General features: G+C 46.4%; 1 protein-coding gene and 1 long non-coding RNA gene across 4 annotated transcripts in view; one reads left to right on the top strand and one right to left on the bottom strand.

Moving 5' to 3' along the window:
- Positions 1-4482: 4482 nt before the first annotated feature.
- Positions 4483-18614, bottom strand: part of LOC139241575 (zinc finger protein 420-like) — a 28153-nt gene continuing 14021 nt past the window's right edge. The window contains exons 1-2 of one of the 3 annotated variants that reach the window (XR_011588934.1): positions 6897-7154; positions 6038-6321 (exon numbers count right to left, since the gene is read on the bottom strand). Coding sequence is in view for 1 of the 3 variants with exons in the window: in XM_070870058.1 (XP_070726159.1) it covers positions 5057-6046 (990 nt within the window). In the remaining 2 variants the exon portion in view is untranslated. Of the gene's footprint in view, positions 6322-6896; positions 7155-18614 lie in introns of those variants that run through there. The other 2 variants (XM_070870058.1, XR_011588935.1) reach the window with 2 other exon arrangements.
- On the top strand, positions 13073-15738 carry LOC139241576 (uncharacterized). Its single transcript, XR_011588936.1, has 2 exons — positions 13073-14138; positions 15110-15738. It is a non-coding gene; the product is annotated as an uncharacterized lncRNA (long non-coding RNA).

An 18614-nucleotide genomic window follows, 5' to 3' on the forward strand; every position in this document is an offset into this window, starting at 1 on the left:
TTAAACGACAGCAAAGAATGACTAAGAAAGCAATAAAGGATAGATTACGAAGGTAAACTTGCGCAAAACATAAAAACGGATAGTAAAAGCTTTTACAGATATATAAAACGGAAAAGAGTGACTAAAGTAAATGTTTGTCCCTTAGAAGATGAGAAGGGGGATTTAATAATGGCAAATGTGGAAATGGCTGAGACCTTAAACAATTATTTTGCTTCGGTCTTCACAGTGGAAGACACAAAAACCATGCCAAAAATTGTTGGTCACAGGAATATGGGAAGGGAGGACCTTGAGACAATCACTATCACTAGGGGGTTAGTGCTGGACAGGCTAATGGGACTCAAGATTGACAAGTCCCCTGGTTCTGAGAAAATACATCCCAGGGTATTAAAAGAGATGGCGGAAGTTATAGCAGATGGATTCGTTTTAATCTACCAAAATTCTCTGGACTCTGGGGAGGTACCAGCGGATTGGAAAGCAGCTAATGTAACGACTCTGTTTAAAAAAGGGGGCAGACAAAAGGCAGGTAACTATAGGCCGGTTAGTTTAAAATCTGTAGTGGGGAAAATGCTTGAAACTATCATTAAGGAAGAAATAGCGGGACATCTAGATCGGAATAGTGCAATCAAGCAGACGCAGCATGGGTTCATGAAGGGGAAATCATGTTTAACTAATTTACTGGAATTCTTTGAGGATATAACGAGCATGGTGGATAGAGGTGTACCGATGGATGTGGTGTATTTAGATTTCCAAAAGGCATTCGATAAGGTGCCACACAAAAGGTTACTGCAGAAGATAAAGGTACGCGGAGTCAGTGGAAATGTATTAGCATGGATAGAGAATTGGCTGGTTAACAGAAAGCAGAGAGTCAGGATAAATGGGTCCTTTTCGGGTTGGAAATCGGTGGTTAGTGGTGTGCCACAGGGATCGGTGCTGGGACCACAACTGTTTACAATATACATAGATGACCTGGAAGAGGGGACAGAGTGTAGTGTAACAAAATTTGCAGATGACACAAAGATTAGTGGGAAAGCGGGTTGTGTAGAGGACACAGAGAGGCTGCAAAGAGATTTAGATAGGTTAAGTGAATGGGCTAAGGTTTGGCAGATGGAATACAATGTCGGAAAGTGTGAGGTCATCCACCTTGGGAAAAAAAACAAAAAAAGGGAATACTATTTGAATGGGGAGAAATTACAACATGCTGCGGTGCAGAGGGACCTGGGGGTCCTTGTGCATGAATCCCAAAAAGTTAGTTTGCAGGTGCAGCAGGTAATCAGGAAGGTGAATGGAATGCTGGCCTTCATTGCGAGAGGGATGAAGTACAAAAGCAGGCAGGTCCTGCTGCAACCGTATAGGGTATTGGTGAGGCCGCACCTGGAGTACTGCGCGCAGTTTTGGTCGCCTTACTTAAGGAAGGATATACTGGCTTTGGAGGGGGTACAGAAACGATTCACTTGGTTGATTCCGGAGATGAGGGGGTTACCTTATGATGATAGATTGAGTAGACTGGGTCTTTACTCGTTGGAGTTCAGAAGGATGAGGGGTGATCTTATAGAAACATTTAAAATCATGAAAGGGATCGACAAGATAGAGGCAGAGAGGTTGTTTCCACTGGTAGGGGAGACTAGAACTAGGGGGCACAGCCTCAAAATACGGGGGAGCCAATTTAAAACCGAGTTGAGAAGGAATTTCTTCTCCCAGAGGGTTGTGAATCTGTGGAATTCTCTGCCCAGGGAAGCAGTTGAGGCTAGCTCATTGAATGTATTCAAGTCACAGATAGATAGATTTTTAACCAATAAGGGAATTAAGGGTTACGGGGACCAGCCGGATAAGTGGAGCTGAGTCCACGGCCAGATCAGCCATGATCTTATTGAATGGCAGAGCAGGCTCGAGGGGCTAGATAGCCTATTCCTGTTCCTAATTCTTATGTTCTTATGTAATGGATAATCTTTATCCAAGAATTATGTAAATTCTGGTGTCCCTGAGTCAATGTTGGGACTATTGCTCTTCTGAATATAGAGAAATTATCTGAGCTTTGGTGTATGGGCCACAAGATCAAAATCTGCAGATGGCTCACTTTGGTGATCATCATCATAGGCGGTCCCTCGAACGAGGATGACTTGCTTCCACATGAGTTCATAAATGTTTCAATGAAGGACCCGATGTACCAGTCCTGAACTCCAGGGGTGGAAGATGCCTGTGCGTGGATTTTTTTAAGGTGTGGTGACCATTGCACACCAGCCACCACACGGGCTTGACAGAGCTAGGCCTTTATCCAGTGCCAAGGGTTAAGCAGGACGACTGGAGACCTGCTCTGCTGCACGGACCTAGTGCGCACACATATCGCAGTGTGGGCTGGCCCGTGCTGCCCCAGGGCACTTGGCTCTTCTGGGTGCCGTACCCGCATTAGCCGCACCCCCGCCATGAGCTCCCATCGCTCCTCCACCACAAACATTCGCCGCACCTCCGCCATGATCTCTCACCACCACTACCTTGATAGCCTTGCTTAGATAGGTCACATGGAAAACTTTGCAAATGCAATATTGCCAAGAATCAGGTGGTGTTGGTTGAAGGAGAAATGCTGGCCAGGAAATTGGGAGGCCTCCCAATAGTGCCGGGGGATCTTTTAATATCCAGGCAAACAGGGCCTCGGTTCAACTTCTCGTCTAAAAGGTGGCACTTCCGACACTGCAGCACTCCCTCAGTACTGCACTGAAACCTCAGCATGGATTTATGAAAGGGAAATCATGCTTGACAAATCTTCTGGAATTTTTTGAGGATGCAACTAGTAGAGTGGACAAGGGAGAACCAGTGGATGTGGTGTATTTGGACTTTCAAAAGGCTTTTGACAAGGTCCCACACAAGAGATTGGTGTGCAAAATTAAAGCACATGGTATTGGGGGTAATGTACTGACGTGGATAGAGAACTGGTTGGCAGACAGGAACCAGAGAGTCGGGATAAACGGGTCCTTTTCAGAATGGCAGGCAGTGACTAGTGAGGTGCCGCAGGGCTCAGTGCTGGGACCCCAGCTATTTACAATATACATTAATGATTTAGATGAAGGAATTGAGTGTAATATTTCCAAGTTTGCAGATGGCACTAAGCTGGGTGGTGGTGTGAGCTGTGAGGAGGCTGCTAAGAGGCTGCAGGATGACTTGGACAGGTTAGGTGAGTGGGCAAATGTATAGAAGATGCAGTATAATATGGATAAATGTGAGGTTATCCACTTTGGGGGCAAAAACACGAAGGCAGAATATTATCTGAATGGCGGCAGATTAGGAAAAGGGGAGGTGCAATGAGACCTGGGTGTCATGGTACATAAGTCATTGAAAGTTGGCATGCAGGTACAGCAGGCGGTGAAGAAGACAAATGGTATGTTAGCCTTCATAGCTAGGGGATTTGAGTATATGAGCAGGGAGGTCTTACTGCAGTTGTACAGGGCCTGGAATATTGTGTTCAGTTTTGGTCTCCTAATCTGAGGAAGGACATTCTTGCTATTGAGGGAGTGCAGCGAATGTTCACCAGACTGATTCCCAGGATGGCAGGACTGACATATGAGGAGAGACTGGATCGACTATGCCTGTATTCACAGGAATTTAGAAGGATGAAAGGGGATCTCATAGAAACATATAAAATTCTGACGAACTGGACAGGTTAGATGCAGGAAGAATGTTCCCGATGTTGGGGAAGTCCAGAACCAGGGAACACAGTCTAAGGATAAGGGGTAAGCCATTTAGGACTGAGATGAGGAGAAACCTTTTCACTGAGAGAGTTGTTAACCTGTGAAATTCCCTACCGCAGAGAGTTGTTAGATACAGAGTAAAGCTTCCTCTACACTGTCCCATCAAACACTCCCAGGGCATGTACACGGGCGTGTTACTAATGGCTTCCCTGGATCCCAAGGCTGGGAGCGGCGCTCTGGAAGGTATGGGGAGCTCGGACTTGTCCATGATAATAACCAACAGCAAGAGAACTGAAATAATCCAGAGTAATGAGGTGTTGGTCATGGCTCAGTGGTAGCATTCTTGTCTCTGAGTCAGTAGATTGTGGATTGAAGTCCACCTCCAGAGCCTTGAGCATAAAATCTAGGCCGGCATTCCAATGCAATACAGAGGGAGCGCTGCACTGTCAGAGGTGCCGTCTTTCACATGAGACGTTCAATCAAGGCCCCATCTGACCTCTCAAATGGGCGTAAATGATCCCATGACATTATTCAAAGAAAAAGGGAGTTTACCCCAGTGTCCCTCAACCAACATCACTAAAACAGATTATCTGGCCATTATCACATTGCTGTTTGTGGGAGCCTGCTGTGTGCAAATTGGTTGCTGCATTTCCTCCATTACAACAGTGACTGCACTTAAAAAGCACTTGCTTGTCAAGTGCTTTGGCATGAAAAGCACTTTATAAATACAAGTCTTCCTTTAACAAAGGAGAAAAGGCTCAAAAATGGAACAGGCTATCAATTAGTCTCCTCTTGGAGAAATCAAGGAATCGACTGTATGTTGGAAACAAAGCTGATTTATTTGAGAGTTGTTTGACAGAGGGTGCAGAAAAGATTTACAAGAATGGTTCCAAGGCTGAGGGACTTCAGTTATGTGGATATACTGCAGAAGCTGGGGTTGTTCTCCTTACAGCAGAGAAGATTGAGAGGAGATTTGATAGAGGTGTTCAAGATCATGAGGGGTATAGACAGAGTGGATCCAGAGGACAAAAGGTGATTGGCAAAAGAACCAAAGGTGACATTAGGAAAAAAAATTTTACGCAGCGAGTGGTTAGGATCTGGAATGCACTCCTGAAAGGGTGGGAGGCAGACTCAATTGTCGCTTTCAAAAGGGAATTGGATAAGTACCTGAAGGAAAAAATTCACAGGGTTACGGGGCAAGGGCGGGGGAGTGGGACTAGCTGAGGTGTTCTTGCAGAGAGCCTGCATGGGCTTGATGGGTCGAAAGCTGTAACCATTCTATGATTCTAAGCTTTCCAGAAAATTAAACTCCAGCCCAGTTATAGGGATTAATTACATCAGTGGCAACAAACCCCAACTGTCCAAGTGAACACGGTTCAGTCCTGGATGTGATTAACAGCAGAATCCACACCTGCAGTGTGAACTCGCTGGTGTCTCAGTAGGTGGGACGACTGAATGAATCCCTTCCCACACTCAGAGCAGGTGAACGGCATCTCTGCAGTGTGAGTGCGTTGGTGTGCCAGCAGGTTGAATGAACGAGTGAATCTCTTCCCACACTCAGAACAGGTGAACGGCCTCTCCCCAGTGTGAGTGCGTTGGTGTGTCATCAGATCCTTTCTGCTTTTAAAGCTCTTCTCACAGTCAGGACATTTAAACGGTCTCTTATTGGTGTGAACAAGTTGGTGTTCAGTGAGCTGGGATGAACGAGTGCATGCCTTCCCACACACAGAACAGGTAAAATGTTTCTCCCCGGTGTGAACAGGTTGGTGTGCAGTGAGCTGGCATGAACGAGCGAATTCCATACCACACATGGAACACGTGAACGGCCTTTCCCTGGTGTGAACTCGCTGGTGTTCAGTGAGGATGGATGAACGAGCGAATCCCTTCCCACACACAGAGCAGATGAACGGCCTCTCCCCGCTGTGAACTCGCTGGTGTCTCAGCTGATGAGATGAATTAACAAACCCTTTCCCACATATGGAGCAGATGAATGGTCTCTCCCCAGTATGAACTCGCTGGTGTTCAGTGAGGCGTGAAGAACAAGTGAATCCCTTCCCACACACGGAGCAGATGAATGGTTTCTCCCCAGTGTGAACTCGCTGGTGCTCAGTGAGGTTGGATGACTGCCTGAACCTCTTCTCGCAGTAAGAGCAACTGAACGGCCTCTCCCCAGTGTGAACTCGTTGGTGTTGATTTAGTTCACGAGAAGTTTTAAAGCTGTTCCCACAGTCAGAGCATTTAAAAGGTCTCTCATTCGTGTGAACTCGCTGGTGTGATAGAAGGTGAGCTGAACGAATGAATCCCTTCCCACACACAGGGCAGGTGAACGGCCTCTCCCCGGTGTGACGACGTCGATGAGTTTCCAGCTCAGAGGGGCAATTGAATCCCTTCCCACAATCTCCGCATTCCCATGGTTTCTCCGTGATGTGGGTGTCCTTGTGTCTCTCCAGGTTGTACAATCAGTTGAAGCCTCATCCACACACACACACATGTACGGTTTCTCCCCGTTGTGAATGGTGCGATGTTTCTCCTTCCACTTTAAAAGGCCGATGATATCCAGCTCCTGATGAATGGAGTGACTCTGTCAGATCTGACATATTTGGTTGGGTTTTCCGTCTGCAAATGCTCCCCTTCTAATATCCTGTAAAAGGATTTTACAAAAGTCAGCACTGGAAGTGCAGGATAGAAATTGAAGACAGACAATTCTCATTTCTATGGCACAGTCTTTCCCCTCTATTGTTCCCCCAAAGCTGTAAATCCCTGTCCCGCACACTCTCCCTCCTCGCTGTGCTGAAATTCAAACCCATCGCACCATCTCCAACATTTCTTTACCCTCCCCCCTCCACCGTTTGCTCCCTCCCTTTGCTCTGGTTGGGTTCAGTTCTACACCCGCTGTGTGGAAAGTGAGAATAAAATCAATGAGGCATTAATGTTTTTCTCCTGGGTACTGGGACCCTGAAGCCCCGCCCACTCTCTGCTCCTGTACGAAAATGGCTGCGCAGTCGCAATAATCCGGGCTTGTCACCGGGGAAAAGCCTTTGCGAATATGGCCGCACAGCCGCCCTGAACGTCCCTGTCCAAGATGGCGGCCAGTGAACCCGGGCGGTCGGGCCTATCTCCGCGGTGCAAACACGGGCCTGCGGGCTCTTATTCGGAGCCTGTCCGCTCATATTCGGTGCCTCTATGCTCTTATTCAGTGCCTGAGGCTTTCGCGACCTGTTTATGAAGCTTCCCAGCGTATCCGGCTGTCCAATTCCTCCGCTCAGACCACAATCTCCCGGCGCCTCGCAGAACCGTATCTTCTGTCACAAACGATCTTCACCACTGGCACTGCGCATGCCCAGAGCACAGACCGGCCGCACGCCTGCGTACTGGGCTCCTGTAGTCATTGATAGGCCACTTTGAGCCTCGCGGGGGTTTCTGGGTAAACATCCTTCCATTCATTGAAAGCCCCAGGTGGTGAAGATAACATTTATTTTGTGTCAGCCGATTGAAATTGTTTTTTTTCACTACCTGTAGGGGGTCACACCAAGTTGCTCCAGTGTTAGCAGATGGGAACAGAAATCTTTAAAGCAAGTGCCCTCGTATACCACAAATATGAAATAAATAGTAATAACTATTTACACACAAATCATAAAGTGATTGTGAGGATCAATTATCACCTCTTTAACCTGCGGTGCCCACCGGTCACGAAAGTTATCAAGCCTTCCACATGGACACCACATGGTCCCTCTCCATAGCCAGCCGGGCAAGACCGTGGAAGCGAGGTAGGCAGCCAGTGTGACCTCCCAATGGGCCCGCTCATCTTGGACTTGCAAATTTTATGTTTTTGCCAGACCCAAGAGCAGGTCCAGGAGAAGATCCTCTGACTTACTCATCCGACATTTCCATTCCATCACCCTCCACATCGGGCAATCGAAGAATAAAGCATGGTGCTGAAGTGTAACCAAAACTTGAGGAGCAGCCGCTTCAGGTAACTATGCAGGGGCTGAAAAATCGATCACTGAATATATACATAGCCCATGGATTCCTCTCCCCACAAAAATCCACATCTGGCCTTGGAGCCCGGAAAGGGGAGTTATGCTGGAACTGTATACAACACTAGTTTGGCCACAGCTGGATTACTGTGTGCAGTTCTGGTCACCACATTACAGGAAGTATGTGATTGCACTAGAAAGGGTTCTGAGAAGAGGCTGTTTCCAGGATCGGAAAACTTTAGCTATGAGGAAGGATTGGGTAGGCTGGGGTTGTTTTCCTTGGAACAGAGGAGGCCGAGGAGAGATTTAATTGAGGTGTATAAAATTATGAGGGGCCTAGATACAGTGGATAGGAAGGACATTTCCCTTAGCTGAAGGGTCAATAACCAGGGCTATAGATTTAAAGTATATGGTAAAAGGATTAGAGGGGAAATAAGGAAACATTTCTTTCCCTGGAGGGTGAGAGTCTGGAACTCACTGCCTGAAAGGGTGGTAGAGGCAGAAACCCTCATCACATTTAAATAGTTCTTGATGTGCACGTGAAGAGCCGCAACCTGCAGAGCTACGGGCCTAGTGCTGGAAGGTGGGCATAGGCTGTTTAGCTCTTTTTCGACTGGCATGGACATTATGGGCCGAATGGCCTCCTCTGTCATAATTTTTCTATGATTCTATGAAAAATGATTGCACATGACTGCTCCGTGTAACAGTCTCCGCCCTAGACCCCAGTGGTGCAGGGGAGGACTCGCGCGTAGAAAGCCCCCATTGGGGAACCCAGCCTCGGTCGGAAGATAACCCACCAGTCTGATTTTTCAATAAACAAACTTAATAAATAAATTATACAAAGACCGGAGTGCCAGGGTCCTCAGCCATGGTGCTGATACATTTCCGTTACTAACTCGCATCTCAGGACACACCGTGTCTGAGTTCATTGCTAAATATATTCTAACTGTTTTGTAACTTGAGTTCTGGCCTCATTCTGAGGGAAATTTACGAGGTCTCATTTTGTTTGTGTGTCCCACTGGAGAGGCTGTTAATGGCTTTAATAAACTGGCAACAAGTTTTTTTTAATTTTGGAGGTGAAAAACACTATTAGTGATGCCTCAAAACACATGGGACAGAGAAATCCAGTTCACAGTGCCCCTGCCACAGCACTCAGTATCCACCCTCTCTACCATTGGTACTGTTTCTGCAGTAATTATGGTCTATAAGATGACGCAAGTCAGACCATGTGGAGTCAAGGGCCAGGTAGTAGAATGGATGGAAAGATGACTACTAAACGGAAATCAGAGGATATGAGCTAAGTGAAGTTTCTCAGACTGGCAGGAAGTGAGAAGTGATGTCCCGCAGGGATCCGTGCCAGGACCACTGTTGTTCACCATTATATAGACTCAGAAATTGTGGCATGTTTTCCAAATTTGCAGAGGATACCAAGTTGGCCCATGTGGAGACCAAGTTCTGCCTTCACACTGAGGACAACCACCATCATATTGTGTGGCACTACCACTGTGCCATATGGAATAGACTAATAATTGACCTAGCAGCTCAAAACTGGGCAGCCATAAGGTGCTCTGGGCTATCCACAGCTGCAGAATTGTATTCCAACACAATCTGCAAGCTCATGGCCTGGCATATTCTTACTCCTTCATTACCATCAAGCAAGCTGACCAACCTCCGTTCAATGAGGAGTGTAGAAGAGCATGCTGGGAGCAGCACCAGGTGTACCTAAAAATGAGCTACCAAACTGGAGAAGCTACAACACAGGACTACCTGCCTGTTAACCAGCATAAGCAGCATGCTATGGTCAGAGCTAAGTGATCCCACAACCAATGGATCAGATCACAGCTCTGCAGTCCTGCCACATCCAGTTATGAATGGTGGTGGACAATTAAACAACTAACAGAAGGAGGCGTCTCCATGAACATTTCCATCCTCAATGATGGCAGAGCCCAGGACCTAAGTGCAAAAGAAAGGCTGAAGCATTCATAACTATCTTCAGCCAGAAATGTTGAGTGTATGATCCTTCTCTACCTCCTCTGAAGTCAACAACAACAACTTGCATTTATATAGCTCCTTTAACATAGTAAAGTATTCCCAGGCTCTTCACAAGACTCTTATCAAAAAAGATTTGACACAGAGCCACATAAAGAGATGTTAGGTCAGGTAGCCTAGAGCATGCTCAAAATGTCTAAACTGAGACATTTAGGAAGGGTGGAAGTTGTGAGGCTGGCCAGGAGAACACTGGAATAGTTAAGTCTGGAGGCAACAAAGGCATGGATGAGGGTTTCAGCAGCAGATGAGTTGAGGCAGGGGCGAAGCAGGGTGATATTACGGAGGTGAAAGGATGTCTCAGCTGATCTACTGCTGAAACCCACAACCATTCCTTTGTTACATCCACACTTCAGTATTCCAATGTTCTCCTGCCACCTTCAAAGATTTGTATACATACACCCCAGGTCTCTCTGTTCCTGCATCCCTTTCAAAATTGTACCATTTCATTCATATTGCCTCTCTTTATTTTTCCTACCAAAATATATCACTTCACACTTCTCTGCATTAAATTCCATCTGCCACGTGGCTGCCCATTTCATCAGTCTGTCTATTATCACCTGAAGTCTTTTACTACTCTCCTCCAAGTTTTGTGTCATCTGCAAACGATGAAATGATGCCCTGTATACCCAAATCCAGCCCAAAAAGAGCAGTGGTCCTAACGACCGCTGGAAAACACCACTGGATACTTACCTCCAGTCTGAAAAACAACCATTCACCACTACTCTCTGCTTTCTGTCCCTTACCCAATTATGTACACATGCTGCCACTGTCCCATTAATCCCATAGGCTTTAATTTTGCTAACAATTCTATTATGTGGTGCTTTGTCAAGTGCTTTTTGTAAGTCATCTGCACAACATCAACCGCACTACCCTCATCAACCCTCCCCATTACTTCATCAAAAACCTCGGTAAAGTTACTCAAACATGATCTGCCTTTAACAAATCTGTGCTGACTTCCAGTTATTAGCCCATAGTTTCCCAAATGCCAATGAATTTTGTCCCAGATTATTGTTTCTAGAAGTTTCCCTATCACCGACGTTAGGCTCACTGATCTGTAGTTTCCGGGTTTATCTCTCGCCCCTTTTTTAAACAGGGGTGTAACATTTGCAGTCCTGCAGTCCTCTGGCACCACGCCGATATCCAAGGAGGATTGGAAGATTGTGGCTAGAGCCTCCGCAATTTTCATCCTTACTTCCCTCAGTAATGTAGGGTCATGTAACCTTTCTACTTTGAGGATTGCCAACCTTTTAAGCACTTCCTCTTCATCGATTTTTGTCCTATCCAATATCACTACTGCCTCCTTCTTTACTGCTACATTGGTAGCATCCTCTTCTCTAGTGAAGACAGCTGTAACAGACTCATTTAATACCTCAGCCATGCCCTCTGCCTGCACAAGATCTCCTTTTTGGTCCCTAATCAACCCAACCCTTCCTTCGACCACCCTTTTACTAGTTATGTGTTTATAAAAGACTTTTCGGTTCCCCTTTATGTTAGCTGCTAATCTATTTTCATACTCTCTCTTTGACCCTCTTATTCCATATTTTAGATCTCCTCTGTACTTTCTATATTCAGCTTGATTCCCCACTGTATCTGAACCTTGCATTTGTCAAATGGCTCCTTTTTTGTCATTTTAACCTCTATACGTTTAGTCATTCAGGGAGCTCTGGCTTTGGATGCCCGTCCTTTCCCCTAATAGAAATGTGTCTCCTCTGTCCCCGAACCATCTCCTCTTTGAAGGCCTCCCATCCACCTGGGCCAGATCCTTTTCATTCTAGCTCACTGCATAATGGGAACGGTAACATAGTGGTAACATCACTTGGCTGATAGTCCTGAGGCCTAGACTAATAATCCAGAGATGTGAGTTCAAATCCCACCATGGCAGCTGGGGAATTTAAATTCAATTAATTAAATAAATCTAGAATAAAAAGCTACTATCAGTAATGGAACTACTGGATTGTTGTAAAAACCCATCTGGCTCACTGATGTTTTTGAGAGAAGGAAATCTGATGCCCTTATCTGGTCTGGCCTATATGTGACTCCAGATCCCACAGCAATGTGGTTGACTCTGAAATATCACTCAGTTGTAACACACTACGACAAAGTTGTTGGGGGGGGTTATTTCTCGGACTTGCTGGGTCGCCGCCGTTTCTTGCTACTCTCTGTTTTCCAGAGATTCCCGACTTTATTTTATTATTTTAAATTTAATTTTTGTGCGACTATATCCGGGCCTCGGGCCCTGGGTCAGGGTGTGCGGGGGGCTAGTGCGGTTTTCGGGATGGTGTCTCGGGTCAATCGGTGGTTTGTGTGTTCGGGCCTAGTGCCGATGATGAGCCTCGGGCTGGATTTCTGTGTGGCCCGGGAGGGAGGCGGGTTGGAGCGGAGGTCCCGGGGAAGGGAATCCGTCTCCGGGTTTTTTAGGTTGATTTTAAGTCGCTGTTACGTTCTTTGGGGAGACTGAGTTTTGTACTTTGGTGGTGTGATTGTCTGATTTTTATTTTTGGATTTTTAATTTAATTGTTTAATAACAACAAATGACCTTGTTTTAACTGTTTGGGTGAGGGTTGTGTTTATGAATGATGGGGCGGGGGGTTTAGGACGCACTTTGCTCTTGTTTTTCGATGTGTTTTTGTCTGTGTACACTCCGGTACCACGGCAATAATGACCTGTTGTGGGGCAAGGGGACAGAGACATCAGGCCCGGCGGCACACACTGACATTGATTGTAACTAATGGGACAGGAGCACCGTGGGTCCGAAATCTGAGAGAGTGAGAGAGAAATCCACCAGGGAGGGGGAGGAAAGGTCCGGGGGGATTTATACTCACTCCATGATCCGTGTGGTTGTGGTCTGTAGGCCTCACCTTTCACCCTGACTGGGGCTTCACCACAGGCCGGGGAAAGCAGAGGGGGGGGGGGGGGGGTTCAAGGGTCAGAGGGTATTAGAATGAAAAACGTACAGTGAGAGGTTATGGAGGGTTTACAGCTCCTCACCTTCCACTAGGTCAGTCAAAACGAGAAGGGCTGTGAGCAGGGACAAGAACTATTTAAAGCTCCTGCTTCTCTCAGTGATGTGGTGTTAATTGTTTGTTTTGTCTGGTCTTATGGTCCTTATTTCTCCCTCTGCTGTGCTCGAAGGGCCGAATGGCCTACTCCTGCACCTATTTTCTATGTTTTTGTAGTCTGTTGCCCAACTGTTTGTTAGGTGAAAATGTAGAAGCCCGCCATCTTTTTGTTCTGTTAGTATGTGATGCCACACCGAGTTGAATACCCGTGGTTTGGGGTGGGCATTTTTTGTGGGAGGGGTCTAATGTTTTATTTTCCTACTGGTTTGTTTGTTTCTTTTCTGCCGTATATCTCCTTTTCCCTTACTTTCCATAAATTTTTGTTTTTTGATTTAAATAATAAAAAATATAAATTTTTTAAATTATTGTTTAGGGTTTGGTTCTGTTATATTCTTATTACTGTCTTAGTTTTGCTATCTGTTTTTATATTTTGTGCTAGTTTACTTTCATAGTCTACCTTCCCTTAATCATTTTTTTGGTCATTCTTTGCTGGTTTTTAAAAGCGTCCCAATCTTCTGTCCTCCCACTAGTTTTGGCCACTTTGTATGCCCTTGTTTTTAATTAGGTACCATCCTTTATTTCTTTAGTTAGCCATGGATAGCTATTTTTTCTTTTACACCCTTTCCTCCTCACTTGAATGTATTTTTCTTGAGTTATGAACTAGCTCCTTAAATGTACGCCACTGTTCATCAACTGTCCTATACTTTAATCTATTTTCCCAGTCCACTTTATCAAACTCTGCCCTCATAACTTTTTCTCTCCTTTATTTAACCTTAGTACGCTGGTTTGAGATCCAACTTTCTCGCCCCCCCATCTGAATTTGAAATTTAACCATGCTATGGTCACTCATTCCAAATGGATCCTTTACTAGGAGATTGTTTATTAATCCTGTCTCATTACACAGGACTAGATCTAAGATCGCCTTTCCCCTGGTTGGTTCCGTTACATATTGCTCAAGGAACCCGTCCCTTATGCACTCTATGAATTCTTCCTCAGGGCTATCCTGACCAATTTGATTTGTCCAATAAATACAGAGGTTAAAATCCCCCATTATTATTGCTGTTCCCTTTTTACAAGCCCCCACTATTTCTTGGTTTATACTCTGACCAACAGAATTGCTACTGTTAGGGGGCCTATAGACTATGCCCACCAGTGACTTTTTCCCCTTTTATTATTCCTTATCTCCACCCAAACTGTTTCAACATCCTGATCATTCGAGCCAATGTCATTTCTCACTATTGCAGTGATTCCATCCTTTATCAACATAGCTATTTTGTTTCCCTGGAGTTCCTATTATGAGTTTCAGAAACTTCGGTGCCAAGTGGACCAGGTGTTTAAAGATTTCCCTCTTTCCATGTTGCTGTTAGTTAAAGGTACAGAGACTGATTTCCCCCTCATTATGCATCTTTAGTAGTTAAACAAAAATCCTTCCTGTTCGTAATGAGTCACATTCTGCACTGGGGGAGATGGCTGGTGACTTCAGCCTTTAAAATACTCCTCCTCTTGTTCAAATCCCTCCAAGGCCTCGCCCCTCCCTATCTCTGTAACCTCCTCCAGCCCGCCAACCCTCTTAAGAAGGAGAAACAATTTTCAGTGTCAGAAGGGTCGGTAACCAGAGTGGAGTTGAGGTAAAAGATCAGCCATGATCTTACTGAATGGTGGAGCAGGCTCAAGGGGCCAATGGGCCTACTCCTGCTCCAATTTCTTATGTTCGTAAAGGGTTGTGGAAATGCAGAACTCGATGTTTTCCATATAACTGAGACTGGGGGCCAATTGAACAGGCTCAAGGGGCCGAATGGCCTATTCCTCTTTCTATGTTCCAGTGATGACTTTTGTAAACAGCTTTTACAGGGGTTTAGAAGGGGAGGATACGCCGAGGGGATTAAACCTGGGCCCCTCCTGTGAATGTGACTCAGTCACACTGGTCAGTGCCTGTAGCCACTGAGCCATTGGGAGGATAGTCCAGTGACCCTGCTGGAAAATGCATGATGAGGCCTCAGGTGAGGGCAATGGAATAGCCTGTCGACACTCACTGTCGAGGTTCACACATGGACATTGGGCACATGAGTCACATATTGGAGAGAAACTGGTGAGTGTAGAACTGAACCCAGCCAGAGTCAGCACCTTCAGGGGAGGAGAACCAGTGAGTGTAGAACTGAACCCAGCCAGAGTCAGACATTAGTGAACCAGTTGGGTTTTTACGACAATCCGGCCGCTTTCAAGGTCACTTTGTTGTCATGCCGCCCCCACAAATTAGCAGATTCATTAAGTTTAAATTACTAACCTGCCTCTTTGTATGTTCTCTCTCACACTGCCTTTTTCCTGTTCTAAATTAATTTTACAGGGGAGGGGAGGATTTGCCAACGGGAAACTCAAATCGCACACCGCATCAAGATCTGACAGCGTCACTCGATTCATCGGGACCTGAATATCATCGGCCTCTCAATATAGAAGCAAAAAGCACCGTTGACAGTGGGGAGAAAGTGTACATGTGTTCTGTGTGTGGACGAGGCTTCAGCCGAATCTCTGGCCTATCGAGACACAAGCGCAGTCACACCGGGGAGAGGCCGTTCACCTGCTCCGAGTGTGGGAAGGGATTCACTCGTTCATCCTACCTTCTGATACACCAGCGAGTTCACACTGACGAGAGACCTTTTAAATGTCCGGACTGTGGGAACTGCTATAAAAGCTCTGGGGAACTGATGTACCATTAACATGTTCACAGTGGGGAGAGACCGTTCACCTGCTCTGAGTGTGGGAAGGGATTCACTCGTTCATCCATCTGCTGACACACCAGCGAGTTCACAAGTGACTGCAGGGGATGGATTCTGCTGTTGTTGCTGCTGTTAGTCACATCCAGGACTGAACCATGTTCATTCTGACAGTTGGGGTTTGTTTCTGCTTAATAACCCTATAACTGGGCTGGAGTTTAATATTCTGGATGAATGGGAAATAAATCAGCTTTGCTTTAAACACATTGCTGTGGATTTTTGTCTTTCCCACCTGAGTGTTTAGCATCACCTGGCTGGAGCTCAGAGAGGACAATCTGGGGGGAGGATTGTATGGGTGAAACAGAACTTCAGCCTGGACACAGTCCTTCAGGGAGAGGGGCAAACAGCACTTTGGTCTTTCTCGTCTCTCTGCACTGACAACAAAGTCGCCGTGCGGGTTAATCTTGAGCTGTGTAAGAAATGTTCCCAGCCGCTCTCTTCCATGGTTCAGACTCCTGGGCATGGAACAGAAGGTTCCTTTAGAAATGAACCCCAGTGCTTTGTTTGCTTTTTAAAATGGCCGTATTAACCTGCGTCACTACTTTTAGTGATTTGTGTATCTGTACCGCTCGATCCCTTTGGCCCTCGGCCCCATTTAGACTCTTATTTCCCAAATAGAATGTGGCCTCCTTATTCTTCCTACCAAAACGCACCACCTCACACTGATCTATACTGAAATTCATTTCCCAATTACACACGCATTCTGCAAACTTATTAATGTCTTGCATTTTGTCACAGTCTTCCTCAGTATTAACTCTACCTCCCAATTTGTGTCATCTAAAAATTTGGAAATTTTACTTCTCATTCCCGAGTCCAAATCCTTTATTTAATTAGTGAACAACAGTGGTCCCAGCACCAATCCCTGTGGAACATCACCTCCCACCTATTGCCAGAACAGTGGTCCCAGCACCGATCCCTGTGGAACCACCTCCCACCTATTGCCAGAACAGTGGTCCCAGCACCGATCCCTGTGGAACCACCTCCCACCTATTGCGTGAACAGCGGTCCCAGCACCGATCCCTGTGGAACACCACCTCCCACCTATTGCCAGAACAGTAGTCCCAGCACTGATCCCTGTGGAACACCACCTCCCACCTATTGCCAGAACAGTGGTCCCAGCACCGATCCCTGTGGAACAGCACCTCCCACCTATTGCCAGAACAGTGGTCCCAGCACTGATCCCTGTGGTACACCACTGCCCACCTATTGCCAGAACAGTGATCCCAGCACCGATCCCTGTGGAACACCACCTCCCACCTATTACCAGAACAGCGGTCCCAGCACTGATCCTTGTGGAACACCACCTCCCACCTAATGCCAGAACAGTGGTCCCAGCACCGATCCCTGTGGAACACCACCTCCCACCTATTGCCAGAACAGTGCTCCCAGCACTGATCCCTGGGGAACACCACCTCCCACCTATTGCCAGTCTGAGTAGCTACTCTTAACCCTACTCTGTTTCCTGTTTTGTAACCAGCTTGCTATCCACAACAATATGTAAGATCTACAAGATGATCAAAGTCAGGCCACGTGGAGTGAAGGGCCAGGCAGCAGAATGGATGGAAAGATGGCTGCAAAACAGGAATCATTTGTTGGAGTTGAGGGCAGTTTTTTGCCATATTTCCATTCATTCTGTTACCTGACCTTTGACTCCACACGACCTGACCGTGGTCATTTTGTAAGACCGTACATACTGCAGACACAGTGCACCAGTGGTGGGAGGGGGTGGATATTGAGTCCTGTGGCACGGGCGCTGATGAAGTGGGTTTCTCTGAGTTTTGAGGCAGCCCAAGTGGCATTTTTCACCACTTTCCAATTTTTAAAATAAAAATCTTATTGCCAGTTTATTGAAGCCATTAAAAGCCTCTCGGGTCGCACAATAAAATGAGGCCTCATAGCTTTCCACCAGAGTTAGAATCACAGTTAGAAAGCATTTAGTGACTGGGCCGGGCTTAAGGTGCGAGTTAGTGATGGAAAAGTGGCGGCCAGCGTACTTGGCTCCAGGACTGAGCACCCGGGCACTCAGGTCTGTGTATATTGATTGATGAATTTTGTTCATTGCCCAGTCTCAGTCGCAATGGTGGGACATCCTGCTGTCCAGCCGAGGCGGAGATCCCCAATGGAGGGCTCTCTACGCAGGGGTCCTTCCCTGCACCATTGGGGATCTGGGGTGGAGAGTGTTGCATGGAACAGTCGTGTGAAACGGTTTTTATAATAACTTTTATTTATATAGCGCCTTTAACGTAGTAAATCGTCCCAAGGTGCTTCACAGCAGTGTTAACAAGACACAACATAAATTTGACACCGAGCCACAAAAGCAGATGACCGAAAGCTTGGTTAAAGAGGTAGGTTTTAAGGAGCGTCTTAAAGGAGGAAAGACAGGTAGAGACTGAGGTTTAGGGAGGGAGTTCCAGAGCTTGGGGCCCAAACAGCTGAAGGCATAGCCACCGATGGTTGAGTAGAGATAATGAGGGTTGTTCAAGAGGGCAGAATTTGAGGAGCACAGACGTCTTGTGGGGCTGTGAGGCTGAAAAAGACAGGGAGGGGTGAGGCCATGGAGTGATTTGTAAACAAGGATGAGAATTTTGAAATCGAGGTGTTGTGTAACCGGGAGCCAGCGTAGGTCAGAAAGCACAGGGGTGATCGTGACTTGGTGTGAGTTAGGACACAGGCTGCTGAGTTTTGGATGACCTCAAGTTTATGTAGTATAGAATGTGGGAGGCCAGCCAGGAGTGAGTTGGAGTAGTCAAGTCTAGAGGTAACAAAGGCATGGATGAGAGTTTCAGCAGCAAGAGAGTTCTTAACGCCCTTCCAGACTCGAAGGCTGGTTTGTGTTTTGCAGCCTAGAGGAGTCCATGGCCCATGTATATATTCAATGTGAGAGGTTGCAGTCCCTGTATAGTTACCTGAAGGGGTGCTCCTCAATTTTTGGTTCCCCTCCGTCTCCTCCCCTGAAACTGCTGACTCTGGCTGGGTTCAGTTCTACACTCACTGGTTCCCTACTTTTTGTGAAGTGCTCTTGGCACTTTATTAAATACACACAGCAGACGCACATTAATGTGATGGGAGATCACTGAC

This window comes from Pristiophorus japonicus, unplaced genomic scaffold (genome assembly GCF_044704955.1).
Source record: "Pristiophorus japonicus isolate sPriJap1 unplaced genomic scaffold, sPriJap1.hap1 HAP1_SCAFFOLD_1114, whole genome shotgun sequence".
NCBI classification, from domain to species: Eukaryota; Metazoa; Chordata; class Chondrichthyes; family Pristiophoridae; genus Pristiophorus; species Pristiophorus japonicus.